The sequence below is a fragment of the Pithys albifrons genome, chromosome 1 (genome assembly GCF_047495875.1).
Source record: "Pithys albifrons albifrons isolate INPA30051 chromosome 1, PitAlb_v1, whole genome shotgun sequence".
Lineage (NCBI taxonomy): Eukaryota > Metazoa > Chordata > Aves > Passeriformes > Thamnophilidae > Pithys > Pithys albifrons.
This window is the reverse complement of record NC_092458.1, coordinates 94505974-94521542: the sequence shown is the minus strand read 5'-3', so window position 1 is coordinate 94521542 and position 15569 is coordinate 94505974. Positions and strand designations below refer to the sequence as shown.

Genomic DNA, 15569 nt, shown 5'->3' with positions numbered 1-15569 from the left:
ATATGATTACTGTTGAAGTGACATAGTACCAAATGGCCTGCCACTGGTAAAGCAAGTTTCTTGTACAGAATATTCCCACCCCAAAAAGTAATAAAAATAATATCTAAATTTTGGAACAGTTCAAATCCTTACATATTTGCATATTGCCATATTTTGTTCTGTATACGCACTGTTTATAATTCAAAATAAGACAGAAAAAGAAAGTTATTTAATGTCTCTTCACCTTACCAATATTAGTTGTATTTAGAGTTGTGAAATTTCCACAGACCATACCTAGAAAGCAAGTGGTATTTTTACCTTATCTTTATCTATGCCGGGTTCTCTGTACACTGTCCACTTCTGTGCATCATCACTGTATAAAATTCTGTAGGCTGAGACGTAATAGTAGTACTCTGCTAAAGTTGATCCAGTAGTTATAATGCCTGTGGAAATGAAGGTGCACACTTAAGACAAAAAAAACTGGTATCAGTTTGTAAAAATGAATATATCTGCTTTTGAATTCAGAGTTAGAGAGCTGGGAGTCTCCACTGGTCCAGGTAATTTCAAGGAAGTTTATCCAAGGTGCCAGGATCTGAAACTTCCACAGTGACTGAAACTTAACAATCATTTTACTTACTTTTGTATTTTAATTTTCATTATATAACCTTGATAAGCCCTTTTTCCCCATTTCTTGATGGAAACACCCCATTCATCTGACCACAGCCCACTCCTGTCTCCAGCTGCTGAGACAGCACTGCTCTTCCCTGCTCTCGTCCTGCCAATCTAAAAACACCACTGAAAGAATTACAGCTTCCTACAGCTGATACTTCACATAGGAAAGCTGTTTTGGAAAAGCTTATTAGCACAGGAATTAGAGGAGTCATACAACTTCCAAATTGTCCCCAGGGAGGTAATAACAAAGGCCTCTGGTAAACCCGAGCTGTTTAATGACAGGAAGCCAAGCTGCTGAGAGCAGGGTGTGCAGCTGAGGTTACAGAGCCCAACTCATGCATTTGAGAAAGAGACAAACCCAGACTGAGCAAAGGATGGAGTTTCACAATAGCCTTAAATCTCAGGACTGCATGAAGCACTCTGCCTAAAATCAATTTATTTTTGATTTAAGTCAGATGACAAACATGCCCTTTATCAACAGCTAATCACCTCTGAACAATGAAATCAAACCTCAAAACACTAACATCAGCACCTAAGATAAAATGGATGCACTGCCACCTCAAGTTAAACCCAAAAAGCCAAAGCCTCAGTGCTTCACTTGGAATGAGCAACACTGCCATCAATGGGAATCAGTAACCAGCAGCAAGCCAGCTCACAGAATGTGAGGCAAACCATCCCAAGCAGGCTGGGGAACAGCACCTCCAGCTGTGTCTCCAAATAAACAGCTACTAAAATCACCATGTCTGTGAAGGAGCAGAGCCCGGCTAACCCAGGGCTGGGATCTGCCTGCAGTCTGGCCCCTTTGCTGAGGGAAGGCACCGACTGCTGAGGGGCCACAATCCTCAACTCCCAGCCCAAGTTCCATGTGAGGTGAGGAGGTGAAAGGGAGGCTGCCAGCTGGTTTACTTTGTCTGCTGCTTGTCTCACACTGCACTGCAACTGCTCCTGTCTCTGTTGTTGGATTCACTGTGGCCCTGACAGGCAGTAGGGAACACGTACAAATGTAAGCCAGTACATCCACATCAGAGGTACCAGTGGACTGAGGTGACTGGATTTCAATTTGCATCTCCATGGAGACAATTAGCAGAAAAAGGGAAGCATCAAGGATCCCATAAAACCACAGGAAATACCTCAACAAATTCTGATGAAAGAGTTGTCTTCTATTATGAATCTACAACTCTTCAGCTCCAGGCTCCTCCAAATTTGCTGTAATGGTAATTAAGTGTCACCTGGACTCTATCTAAGACCCAGCACTGGAAAAAGGATGTCACTAACCAAACTTTTTGAATGGTGCTGAAAAGCCGCATCAGATTCACTTACCTGTTATTTTCTTTTCTTTATTCAAGTCAATCTGCAGCCACTGATGTTCATCACTGATAAGAGCAGCCCAAGGAGGACCAACCCTTTTCAGTCTGGCATTTTCAGGTTTCCAAATGTTTACTTGTCCTGTTTGGTTAGGCCACTCAAGAATAGATGATGCCATGATCTGGGAATCAGGAATTGCCCCAGATTCCATTCCCAGTGTCCCGTAACAACCTGAACAACAGAAAAGATGAGGACTGAAAATGAAAACTGACGTTACGTTGCATGGATTTTAAGATTTTGCATACAAATATTAAAGGGCCATCTAAATTTATTCCACAACAACACTATCAACAAAACACACTGTCTTCTGTTTTCTAACAGTGATGCTGAAACCCAACTTTGCAGTCATGAGATTGCCACAACTGATGCCTGCTCCAAGAGCAGATTAGTGGATATTCTCTCAGTCACCACTCACAGAGCACTAGATGAGAAGCCTGGGGGAACTGCCATGGTTGAAGAGTATGTATGGTTGATGCAAGAATGGGAAACAGGCTACTTATCATTTGTTCCTTTTTTGTGTCTATATAACTTATTCTTTTTTTAAACTCATCTCAGTATCACAATTTAATTTGAACAAAACACCAAAGCATGTAAGAAGCCATGTTATAATCTTAGCCTTGAGCTCAAACACAACCCTGATATTACATTTTTTCAGTTACCATTCTTACTGTGAGTTTCTTCCCATGTTGTATTCTGCTGATGGCTAAAAAACATCCAAATTCAGGGCTACATTTCCTTGTGGCTAGTTGATATCCATTTGCTGTTTGCTAAACTTGTTCTGTAGTGCCAACAGTCTTCCCCTCTCACATGTGTGCTCCCCAGAGATAGCAGCAGAGAGCAATCTTTGCCTTCAGTCAGACAGGCTGAACAACCCAGTCTCGTTTGTCTTCTCCCATGAGCATCCCCTCTCCCTGGGCACTCTTCCTTCAAGGGAAGTGCAGGTGGCAGAACCCATGTGTGACTGGATCCCAGGGAAGGCCTTGCCCATGTCCTGTTAGACGGCATTAATAGTTTATTGCCTCTACTGGACATACTTCACCTGCCAAGCACAGGTTCATGTTAGCACTTTACTAACAGAATCCTTTCCCTCATCTCTCATTTCCACCTAACATGCTGCCAGTTTTAAGCAGTCTGTATGTACCTAACATTCCACCTTCTGCTCTGTGAGTCTTCTGTTCATTTCTATCCCTCAGGCCCCAAAGTCAGCCAGGTCTTCCTGTACAAATAATTTCATCTTCCTCTGCACTGACCACACCTCTGGCATTACTAACACACTCCTCTATCTCATATCAAGTCATGAAACCAACTACTACAGAAGAAACCCAGTAGGACCTTCAGTACAGTTTGATAAACCTCATTTGTGCATACTACAAGAGTCTTCTTTTTTCTTCAGCAAGCTCCTAGGCCATCCAACTACAGCCATTTTAATCTAGACCTGCATCTTATCTCTAGCTTATTCAGTCATTTCTCATGTGTCACTGAAATCCAGAAAATCTAGATCAGCATTTGTCCTATCTCTTAATATTTCCAGGCCATTTAATTACTTTCATACACACTATCAGATCACATTTTGAAAGACAAAAAAAACCCCAGCAAACTGCACTCAGAATGCTGTGTTTAATATCCTTCATGCATAAGGACACCAGACATGCAATTCCTTCTTTCAGCTCTTGCAGAGGTCTGGGAGAGGAATTATTTCACTATTATGTGCATTATATTTTCTAACATTTGTTTGTTTACATTTCCATCTCCAAACACTCCTGCCTATTAGATTCCTGCCTTTATATCGCTGTTCAGCATCCCTTTTATTTATATATTAGAAAAAGTATTTGTTTACTTTTGAGGAGAATGGACATGATTTTCCCCCCCTTTTTTTTAAACTATATCCTTACAAAAAGCAGATGTGGTGGTTTTATGCTATTTCTATTGTTATTAAAACAGTTAAAGATACAAAGGAAAGGCCACTGTCTTCACACTACTTCCAAATTCACTCAAATGTGGAATTTAAAGTGACTTAGAGAAAAACTAACTTCCATTTAAAAAACTACAACTCATTTATTTGAAAAACGGGTAAGACAAAGTAAAAGCACACAAAGCGGTAAAGCTCCAAAAAGGGGCAACACTTGTTATACCAATCATCAACCTGTCACACATGGACAAAGCAAAACTTAACAGCCAAGAAGGGACACATCTTAGACACAGAGCAATGCCCCAGATGCTCTTCCAGAGGAAGAGAAACAGCAATTTCTCACACAGCATTCAGCTGCAAGAAAAGGGGAGCGGGAAAAAAAGTAAAAGGGGGTGGAGAAAGGTGAGGAATCATTTTGAGATTTCTTCTAGCTTTCTTAACAGATAAACAGGAAAGTGTAAGGAGTAAACCTGGAAGAAAACTAGAATGTACAGTCATTGTAAGTGTCCAGCTCTCCTTTAGCAGTGTGTTTAAAGTATGACAGTCAAGTCACTTAGATCACAACAGCGGGACATAACCTGAAAGAATCCCTGTAAATAAGCAAGGCTTACCTATAAATGTAGTGATGATTAATCATCATATTAAGATAGTATAAAAATTCAAAAATATACATTACTGAGCAATGCAATAAAATGTCTCACAAACCAGAACAAAAATTAAGAAATAGAATACCTGCACACTTTTTTCTACTCACAAAGTTTTTATTGAAGTATTAACATGTGATAACACTTACCGCTGGTCTTAAAGGTGAAGAGACTTGTAGACAAAGGTCCCCTGCAAAGAACAAAAGATGTTTTGTAGTACTCAGGTAAACTGCAACAAACTGTCTTCAATTTATTTTCCTTGTCTGACTGATTGCCACTGAGACCTATGCATATATGCCTAAACACTCAATGATTGCAATAACACTTTCTGTCACCAAGTTGCAACACTTTCAGTAAAAACACCTTTTCAACTGAAATCTAGTCCAGAGATACTGAGATAAAGGCTTTCAAACAGGCAAAATTCACAACTTCAGTAAAATCCTTCCCCCCTTCCATATTAGGTAAATCATGGTAACAAGAATCAATCTCCTCTGGTTGCTTTCATTTCTGGAACTTCTGAGATACAATGACAAGCTATGCTCTTTTCCCTGCAACTAAAAAGCTGCCATTAAATTATTATTTTTCCATGGACCATTAGGAATTTATAATCAAGAAAGTAAAAACTCCTTGAAGCGTCTGGAAAATTAAACTTTATGTTCTAGAGGTTAAAAATGTCAGGTAAACAATTACACTGTAGCAAAAGTGCACTTTGAGAACCTTGGAGAAGAGAATCTGTCCAAGGTACACGTAGATTCATAGGCTGAAATTAATCCCATAGCAAGACACTATCAAGATCTAAGGTGCCACAATAAGGAAAAGATAGAAAGTACACTTACACTTTTGAGGTGACATTGTTAGCCAGGGAGCCTTCATAATACGGAATGCCCTTGCTGATAACAACATTAATTTGGCCACCCTGAGTATTTGACACGACGCCTGCATGAACACCAGCCATACAGAGTGACGATGACTTGAAGAGGGGGGAAAGAAAAATTTAATACTACAAAGTAAATAAATTAAATACCACAGCATATATTGTAATGCTACACTCTCCAGTTACAGTCTTTGTTATTATTACACTGAGATACCGTTCTTATTTAACTGTTAGCTCTGTTATTTAGAAATGATTCGTCTTCAGTTTATTATGAAACGTTCAAAAACACAAAAAGAAGATCCCTTATTTCACTGTGTCCTAGCCCAGATATATTTGGAATGTAACTCTTGTAATTAAATAACCTCGAATCAACACCAAAGTGAATCAGTCTGAAAAAGTCAGACAGACGGACTTTCAGCCTACAATAAATTCTGTTAGACAACAGAAGTTGAAGATGTAAATACATAGAAAACCTTTCAATAGAAAGCACATTGAAAGTAAGTTTGTTTATTTTCTCACAATTAAGAAATGATGCACTGCAGGTTTTGCATCTTTTTTCCCAAGGGGTTGTATTTTTTATTTTAACTCATGGTTAAACATGGTTTAACCATCCAGTACTCTGATCCATATAACCCACAGTAATACATGGATACAACTCATCTTAAAAGAATCAATTACCTGCATTGTACAGGTCAGTGGAGATCAGTTATACAAAGTGTTTTTGCAGGACATCATGTTCTTGCCTTCTCTCCCTGGATGACTGGATCTACTAGGAAATGTCAGAGTGACACCTCCCTGCTGGCAGGCTGGCTGTGCCACAGTGAGCAGGACTCATCACACCAAGTCCTTCAGGCACTGCACAGAGTGAGCACAGACAGATGTCTCCGTCTCCCACACCAAAACCAGCCAAGCTGGGAAGCAAATCCTTCCAGGCCAAAGGGGCTTGACCAAGAAATATCCCAGTGCTCAGGAGAAGAGACAGGGTCCAGCTCCAGAAAGAGCTTAGCAGCAGTGGCTTTGCACGTGTTCACAACATGCAACAAGGTTTCTGGAGGATTACTGGCTACACACAGTGCAACAGGCACAGACAGAGCTGTTCTCAGGCATCCCTGAAATGTGCAGCACGGGGGTATGCACAGACACGCTGCAATTCCGCAGCCCCTCATATCCATAAAGACCAGGATCCAAACAGGTCCCCTGTCCAGTGAAAGTGTGAACATGGAATTCTGCAGCAGATGCAGCTCTGTCTGTGCTCACCAGAAGATGTCAGCAATGAGAGCTCCAACCTCCCAGAGACTGTCCACACTGAGGTGACATGGAAAAGAATTAAGATTTAGGATATTGTTGAAAGCAACAAGCAGTTGCTGCACATTTGAAAGAGATGCATGAGAAATCTCTACCTGAAACTTGGTCTAAAGTGCTGGACAAGTTGGATTCTTTCCATATAGCTTGACTTCTGGGAAATTCGCTGCCTTTTTACTCAGTGCAGTAAAAGTATACAAAAAGAAAAGTCACGGCATTTATTTCCTGAAGTTTCCTTTCTTCTACATAGAAAACAATTTTTCCAAACCTTTAGCAAAAAGCTTCCCAACAAGCAGGACTCTTATAGATGCTGCAAATATGTTAGGCAGAGGATCAACTTCATCTTGCTACCAGCTACAAAAATTACCTTGCAGCCACTTAGTGAGGACTCACTGTGAACCAGAACATGTAACACAGTTACCCTGTAGTGACATTTGTACATGTGAGTGACTGTTTAATCATGTAGCCTCGGATTTAGATATTTGAGAAAAGAAAATCAGACAGGCACACTAAGTTTGTATTTAATTCTAAAATACTTGACAGCTAACATTTTTAAATTGTCTTTCCTCTGTGCTAGATCTAATGGCTTAGTAACAGAGCATTTTAGTATAAACAAAGACTGTAATTTTTACTAGATTGCTAGCAAAATTATAATTACTTAAAAAGAAACAAAGGAAACATCCTCTAATCCATATGGCAAGTTTGTTAATTCAGCTGCAAAATCTTACATTAGAAAAGCATTATATACTTTTTTGTAGTGTTTTAAGTAAATAGTGCATTATTAAAGATTTTAATTTCCAATTTACAGAACTACTAATGTTACAGTATTGACTTTATTTTGCAAATTATTTTGTAGCTACTGAGCATAAACAGTATTGCATCTCTGAAGTTGAAATAAAAAAGTAAGATAACCACTGAGACCCTGCTGAGAGCAGCATTCAAGTGTCAAAACCAAGAGGACATCATTAACTGGTTCTTTCTTTATAAGTCTGAATTTCCCAAACTGAAAAAGCCAACAAAAACAAAACAGGAAGTAGAAAACAGTATTTTGATTGATCCACCCTTCTCTGCAGGCCTTACAAAAATGTTTGAGACTCCAAAACACTATTTTGCTTCTTGGAGATGGCAACACCTGAAGCACCTGTCATTTAGCAGCAGTGCCAAAACCTGAATAACATGTTATTTGCTTTTAGGAGGTACCAATTCCAGTATCCAGGAAGCAGAACTAATGAGAACAACTATTGCTGACTTGTAGCATACACTTTGTGTTTTACAAAAATTCACGTTAGCCCATGCGATTTTTACTTACATCTCGGTATCCATGGGGAATAGTGCCCGAAATGTCAGCAAAAGGAATCACACATCCAGCTGGACAATACTTACTGGAAGAGAACAAAATACCAAGTCAAGATATGCATGCATGTACAACTCCTTTAATGTCATAAAATAGTCACTATGTTTTTAATCTACAATACACTGTTATCCATCTATCACTAGTTAAGGATATATCCTAATTGAAGACCTATCAAATCAGACCAAAATCTCCTCAGAAATACACAACAGGAGAGCAGACATTTGAAAAAGTTTGAAAAAGTCTCAGCTGAAAGTACAGTTCCCATCTTAATATGATAAATTAATAAAGCCAGCATTTTATAACAAATACTGCATGGCTCGTGTAAATTGAAAATCGTGTAAGTGCCAATATTAATTTTTTTATATAAATCAGAGACCTGTACATCTATTTGGTGTGCATCTTTAAATAATACATCTGGAAAAAACAGCTTTTGGCAATGCTTTAATCATAGAAGTGTGGCGAAATTACCAATAACACACAAAAAGCAAAAGGCAAGACATCTGCACCTCTGGGGCAAGCCAGTGTTTATGTTCTAGGGCCATGCCATACTGCACAAAATTACTACAACATCTTCAAGATTTACAAGTGAACTGGGGTAAACATTAACATTTTCACCACAGTTCATCAACACTGAAGTAACGTTGCAGGTTCCATGAAAACAGCAGGATACAGAGACTTTGGCACATATTGAGTAAGGCCAGGAAACTACAAATAGAGCCCTATTTTGGAACTGGGAAAATGAATGAGAAACGCAAAGGATGCACTTTGAAATGTTTTATGATGCCAGGGCTTAAGATCTCCCAAAAATAAGCTTAGGTACTTCACAACAGTCTGCAGCTTTAAACACTGTCCTTGCTTTAGATGGAAATGGAAAAGTAGAAAACAGGGAAATAACGTTTCCCCCTTTAGAAGGTCCAGCATTCTATGTCTCCACAGAACCTCATTAATGCACACCAAACAGTGAAATGGGTTTATAATTTTTAGCACATTTCATCATTTAGTGCTCCTTAGGTAACTGTAATAGAAATTTCAGTATTTAAGGTGTATACCTGCTGTAATAGGTTTATAAAAGCAACATGCTATGGGAATTAGATATAGCTTCTATGCATTAGTGCAAATTAACGAGGTTCTACTGTATACTGCATGTAAATAACAAAAGTGGAAGGGAGAGAGGGAGGAAGGAGGAGTGCAAATGTTAAAATTCTTCAGCTCTAACCCTAATTGTTTGTTTCTCAAGCTCTCTGGATGGCCAATTTTCAAGCTGCAGTCAGATAAAAGTAACAGTAAAGTAGAAACACTGCAATTACTTTATTAAAGAGATTGGGGGGAAACAGGTAAAAATCAGTCTTACTTGAATTCTGGTTCGGAAAAGTGACTTGCATTGTCTAAACAGGTAATTAAGTCTGGAAAGAAAAAATGTTAGGTCAAGAGGATAATAAAGACAGTAAGTTTGAGTATGCTTTTTAAAGGGCACAAAAATACACAGTTGAGCCTCTGAGGCTTCACCAAAAGTCTCAGAATGAAAAAACCATGTTCTTAATAAATTTTCTTGCAACATTTTGTATTACAGTAGAACCTTGCTAATTTGTCTGAGTAACTGGCAAATCTACTGAGAATGTGACATGAGACATACTACAAGAATTTATGTACAGTTTAATTTTAATTTATAGCTATACTTCAGAGAACCCAAGATAGTTGGAGACACAAACATATGCTCTTGTTGCAAAATTAAATAAATAACCTCATTAAAGAGGCCTCTTTTCTCAGCATTTAACAGTTAGTGCTGAACTCATGCACTACAAGGAATAATAGAGTGCCATGTTATTGGCATCCATGATAGATGTCAAATTTTATGTTTGTGTCTGCTGTGTATCTGCACATAAAGTCCAAAATGCAGAGAGAAAAGCATCAAAATCTCCGTAAAATTAAAAACTAAAACCCTTTATTTTTTAGAATTACTTCCTGGCAGGGTTTTCTCAAGCCTTATGCCTTCTGGAGCAGTTGCTCATGATCCTTGATTTCCTCGTGGACTGTGCAGGTCACTCACCTTTACAATGAGTGGAAGGAGATGCAAAACAAATACAGCAACCTCTTTCAAGGCTTAGAGTAACCAAAACCATGGCAAAACCCAAAAAATGGCAAAAATACTAAAAAGTAGTCACCGATTATGTAATTAATGCGCCCTAAGGGAATCTAGGATACTGCTCCTGAAATTAAATTTTCCATGAGGTTAGTCTATATAAAATATACAGTTTGATAAGAAAACTTGTTGGTTATCTGCCACCCTGACTACTTAGCTGAAAAAACGCATTTCATCCTTAATCTGAAGCAGTTCTTTCATTCATAACAGACAACTGGCATTACTCCTCTGCTATTCAAGGTAAGCTATGATAGCATTTCTTTAAAACTACAGTAACCTGTAAGTAACTGGCAGCCTAATTTCCCACACAGAAGTATCAGGAAGAGTGTACTAAATTTTAGAAGTTAATTTGAGGGCATGTGTGAATAAATAACTTCGTTCTGTGTTTTTATCAGACAGCTCTGATTTTGCCAGCAAAGAAAAAATACCAAATAACTACAAATACCTGATTTGTCAGTGGTTGAATAAGCTGCAAGAAATCCACGTCCAGAAGCATGAATTCCACTCATGAACTGTACTGTGATCTCATTACCCTTCGAAGTAATTAAACCATCCATTTGAAAGCCAAACCCACAGTATTTCCCTATGGAGAGAAGAGGGAAAACAAAGACTGACCCAAACCAACACAGGTAATAAGCATCTTATTTCATTTGCAGCATCTACTTTCACTTGCAGTACTTCTGGCCTATATGCAAAAACCATCCATGGGTGTGACACTGAGTAACATCGTCAGTGTCCGTTTGATGGCAGACTATGAGTATTGCACGTATTTTGTCACTATCACCACGTGACTCTCTCATACCCTTAACACTTGCAGATAAACGCAACCTTATCCCATTCCCCTCCAGCCATACATAACCTTCACAGTCACTACTTCAAAGAACATGAGAGCTCTGTCAAGGAAAAGGATGAAGTTAGGGCAATGAGAATCATTTACAGAAGCAAATGAGAAAATAGCCTTCCTCTTCCCTCAGTTGCTGGGTCACTTCTTGTCAACTCTTCCATGGTTTCTGTCAACTACTTTTCTTAGTTTTGGATAACAGCAGGCATCATTCCCTACATTTCAGCAGTTACACAGAAGCATATGTGAGCACTGTTATATAAACTGTTAATTGGTTCACATGCTGTTTTGCTGCACTTAAAAAACGTAACAGAGGTTCTGCATCTGGATACTTCTCTTGCCATATGAAGCAAACAAATATAACACAATTTAAACTGAGATGCTGGAATCCACAGATACTGACAATATTTGCCTTATGAAGTTCTAGAATTGCTACCAAATCACATTACTGGATCAATCATTGATAAAAAGACTCAAGTCAATATGGAATTCTTCTGCCCTACTAATTAAAAAATTTAATAAAGATACTGATCAGTTCATTAACATGTTAAGAAAAAAATAATGTTCTGCTCTACAGGCTCCCTTGACCATTCAATATTGTAAAAATCATCTATTTAAGATCCTGCAGTGGATAATCAAAGTGGATAATCACCAGCAGTAGATGACACTGCATATGTTCCAGCTTATCATTCCATTTGCTTCCCTCATAATAAGTATGTTATCATATTGTAAAATAGCAAAAAAAAAAAAAAAAGGCAAGCCTCCTTTCTCAACTAAAGGCAAATCACAATACTAGAGGGAATAGAGTAACAGCGTCTTTCAGAAATAGTTCTCAACAAATAAAATACAAACCAAATACAATGTATGTCAATTTCCTTTAAAAAGTGAACTGCACTCTCAAACATTAACAAAATAATTTTTAAAAGTTGTAAAAGTTAAAATCCTAATTCCTGTGTTCAGAGCTTTCTAAATGTGGATTGTTCAGGTATTTTTTAACAAAGAAAGGGTATTTTCTAAGAAAAAACAGCAAATAGTTTTTACAATATTTAAATGCAATTTATGTTGTTATACAAATATAATAACTTTACCTCAACCCACTATTTAAACAGGTAATCAGGAAGAATTACAAAAAAACTTTCCTTTTACCAAGGCTCCACATCAACCCTGTGTTTTGTTCGGTGTCACATTTCAATGATTAACTGTATTCGTTATGATGGACTGCATCATTTTTCCAACTACCACTTTTTTTTAAGTTTTGTTTCCAGCCACGGGATCTTGTTACATGATTGACCAGCATTAAGATTCCTCCCAGTGTAGGTCAGATTGTCCTCAAAACATGTCCCTTTTTCAGGCAAATACACAGTGCAAGACATCTAAATCTAGCTGGGATAAACCATCCCGTGCTGCTGGCACCATGGACATACATGCCTTTGACAAACTGTAGACTGAGGCACCACATCATTCATGGCAATACAGAGTTTAAATCGTTTTTCGAACTCTTCCTTGGCCTCTTGCCAGATGTTTACCAATCTTTTTAAAAAACACGCACAAGAAATGGACAGAATATGACTGCAGTGACGTCTCTGTCAACAGTATGAGCAGAAGATGTAATATTACTGTTTTGTCTGTACTTATTCATTGGAGGATCCCAGTGTTTTTGTACAGCAACATTACAGCAGGAGAGGGAATTCCTGTGTCTCAAGTACATCTGACTGCAGATGCACAGGGATTGGACTGCAATGAAATCTAATAAAAAACACCTCTAAATCTCACTTACACTAGAGATAAACTTAACACCAAGCATTTGAATCTTCATTCGATTTCTTGATAAATATCCAAGAGGCTTGGAATAAGCACTAGCTCTTAAAAGCTACATCAGAAACCTTCTCTGTTTTTTAATGACATAATCCACTAACAATATTATTTTTAATCTAATCAGACAATTTTTAAGTCATTTGGGGTTAAAATAGGTATGATTGTATTTAAGACTTTATATAATACAAGTATTTTAATGTTAGACCATGTCAGGAGTCTTGAATGGAAAAACTTAGGACAAATCCAGATTTCTTCCAAGGAAATTCAGGTCACTGTTTAATCTTTCCAGTGTCTGTTGCTTCAAACATGAACATTTAAGAACCTGCATCATCTGCATCTGCCACTGTTAATAGCACTGTTTGTTCTACGATTGAACTTATTAAGAGCAGAACAACACATACATTTGTTCAACATACTGTGCTACTATCCCAGCTGGGAACAGCTCAAAGTCAAGAGAAACAAATGAAGTAGAAAATTTACTCGAACCCATTAAGTCACTTGTAAAAGTGAGTAATAGACTTATCAGAACTTGATGTTCCTTGCCATTTAAGGTATTCAGCGTTTCCTATTTTAGACCAAGTCTGGCTCAACAGCTCCAAGCACATACTTATTTTCACACACACTTACATAGGTAACAGCTGGAAAGAGGGTTAACAAAGCTAACACTCCACTAGTCTCTTTAAAAAAAAACTCCATTTACTGGGATCGCCATTTTGAGTTGCAAAAACCCAATCTTGGTGAGGTAAATTTCTCTTTCTCTCTCTCCAAATAAAGTTTTAGAACAGAAAATAAGATTTATCTACATAATTAATTTTGAGTTTTATGCAAAGTAACCATAAAGGTCTTACCACCCTACATATACCTTGACACAGATGATAACACCACACTGCTATCTGAAAAAAACCAAAACAAACCACTGGCTTCTAGTCATGAAATTCAATTTGTTCTCCTGAAGAGAGCAACAATCAAACTAAGAACATTATCAGAAGACTGAGGATATTTGAAATACACAGCTTTTAAAGCCTGACATCCTTTAATAGCAACAAGATGAACAGCTCAAATCAGAGTGAATCCATATAAAAAGAAAGACATTTCAGGTAAAATGTATAATAACTAGTATTTTTTTAATGAAGATCCTTACAGTTTTACAATTTTCTCTCCACTGCTTACAAGAACTTTGTAAGCAACTGGGAAATGTCTGAGAAAAAAACCCTACATTACAGTGGAGTTTCCTTTGAGAATCTCAAGAATCAAAGATTATTATAGGATTTATGTCACATTTAGCATCTAGTTGTTAAAAAGTAATAAAAGTACGAACAGTATATCCAAGTTTTATACAAGACAATAGTTTTCAAATACCAATAATAAAACCTCTTACCTATCTCTGTCCTGTTGGGACCAATTCCATTGTGAACTCTTAAGTAACTGGAATGACAAGAATCTGAGTCATCAATATCAAAATCACCGAATCTGAGCTGAACTCGCTGCCCAGGCTTTACCCGGATTTCCCATTCACAAACTGTGCTGTTGGGAGAGGTCTGTGGGTAGTTTATGGAAGCAAGAGTTCCACTTTCAGGACCCAGAACAGTGTGTCCACATCCATCACCTACAAAAGAAGAAAAAGAAATCAGCTCACATGTTCACCTTCAAAGCTTCACTATTGATTTAATCATAACTAATCATGAAAACTCCAAGGTAAGTCACATACAGATGAAACAGCAATTTTGGCAACTAATCCTGCCCTATGTTTAGCTCCTCATCACAGATGACCAGAGAGCTGCTACAATTTCCATAATGAGATGAAAATTCATACCTAATGGCTTAAGAAATTGCACAGACAGTACAGAAAGTGTCCCTGCTGTTTCATGTTCCCATTACACGTCAGCAAAGAGGGAAACAGGTTCTGAAAAGGAAAGAGAACTCTGCCAATAAAACACCAGCACATCAGTTTTACTGTGGTTACTGTATTCACAACACAATGAGAAAGAAGTGGAAAGCCAATGAAGAGCAAACAGTACTGAACACAGCCCTGACCATTAGCAAACCACTGCTACATTGTTTTCCACTGCACCACAACTTTAATGCTGCAATTCATTCACATTTAGAGAACACACTACATTTTTTAGGATTTGTACAACAAATTCAATTATAACTCCAACCTGGAGCCCTCATATTTGAGTATTACTTTTAACCAGAAATAACAATACAAAAGAAAACTCATTTAACAAGTGGAAAAACCAGCACCAATTGTGTATTTGCAGCATCAAATTATAAAGAACAAACTAATAAATCTAATTACTCAACAGCTAGACATGAATTTCCCCTAGTGTGTGGAACAAAAAGTGTAAGAATTTATGTGTTTGTTTGGAAATAAGAATGTTCTTCAAGTAACACTCACAATGATCAACATGATTTGCATAGACAGAAATTGGTTTTGACAGCTTAAAGTGTCAGCCTGAAAGTGTTTCATACTACATAAAATGTGCAGTTCCTCTACAAAACATGAAAAGGTAAGGTAAGCTAAGCTTCAGGGACAAAGACTGTACACATACTTAAGAATTTTAACTAAATTTCAGAATTCTTAAATGTATTTTATGCAAGACTGAAAAGTCAGTGTAATGCACTGAAGTGATGTGGGAAAACCCCCTGTGATTAACTTAATTAACTGATTAAT

General features: G+C 37.7%; 1 protein-coding gene across 3 annotated transcripts in view; it reads right to left on the bottom strand.

Moving 5' to 3' along the window:
- The window catches only part of DCBLD2 (discoidin, CUB and LCCL domain containing 2), a 69293-nt gene that overhangs the window by 36810 nt on the left and 16914 nt on the right, over positions 1-15569 (bottom strand). For all 3 annotated transcript variants that reach the window (XR_011698324.1, XR_011698322.1, XM_071561171.1), the window contains exons 2-9: positions 14274-14501; positions 10685-10822; positions 9451-9502; positions 8055-8127; positions 5406-5539; positions 4719-4759; positions 1972-2187; positions 298-422 (exon numbers count right to left, since the gene is read on the bottom strand). Coding sequence is in view for 1 of the 3 variants with exons in the window: in XM_071561171.1 (XP_071417272.1) it covers positions 298-422; positions 1972-2187; positions 4719-4759; positions 5406-5539; positions 8055-8127; positions 9451-9502; positions 10685-10822; positions 14274-14501 (1007 nt within the window). In the remaining 2 variants the exon portion in view is untranslated. The remainder of the gene's footprint in view (positions 1-297; positions 423-1971; positions 2188-4718; positions 4760-5405; positions 5540-8054; positions 8128-9450; positions 9503-10684; positions 10823-14273; positions 14502-15569) is intronic.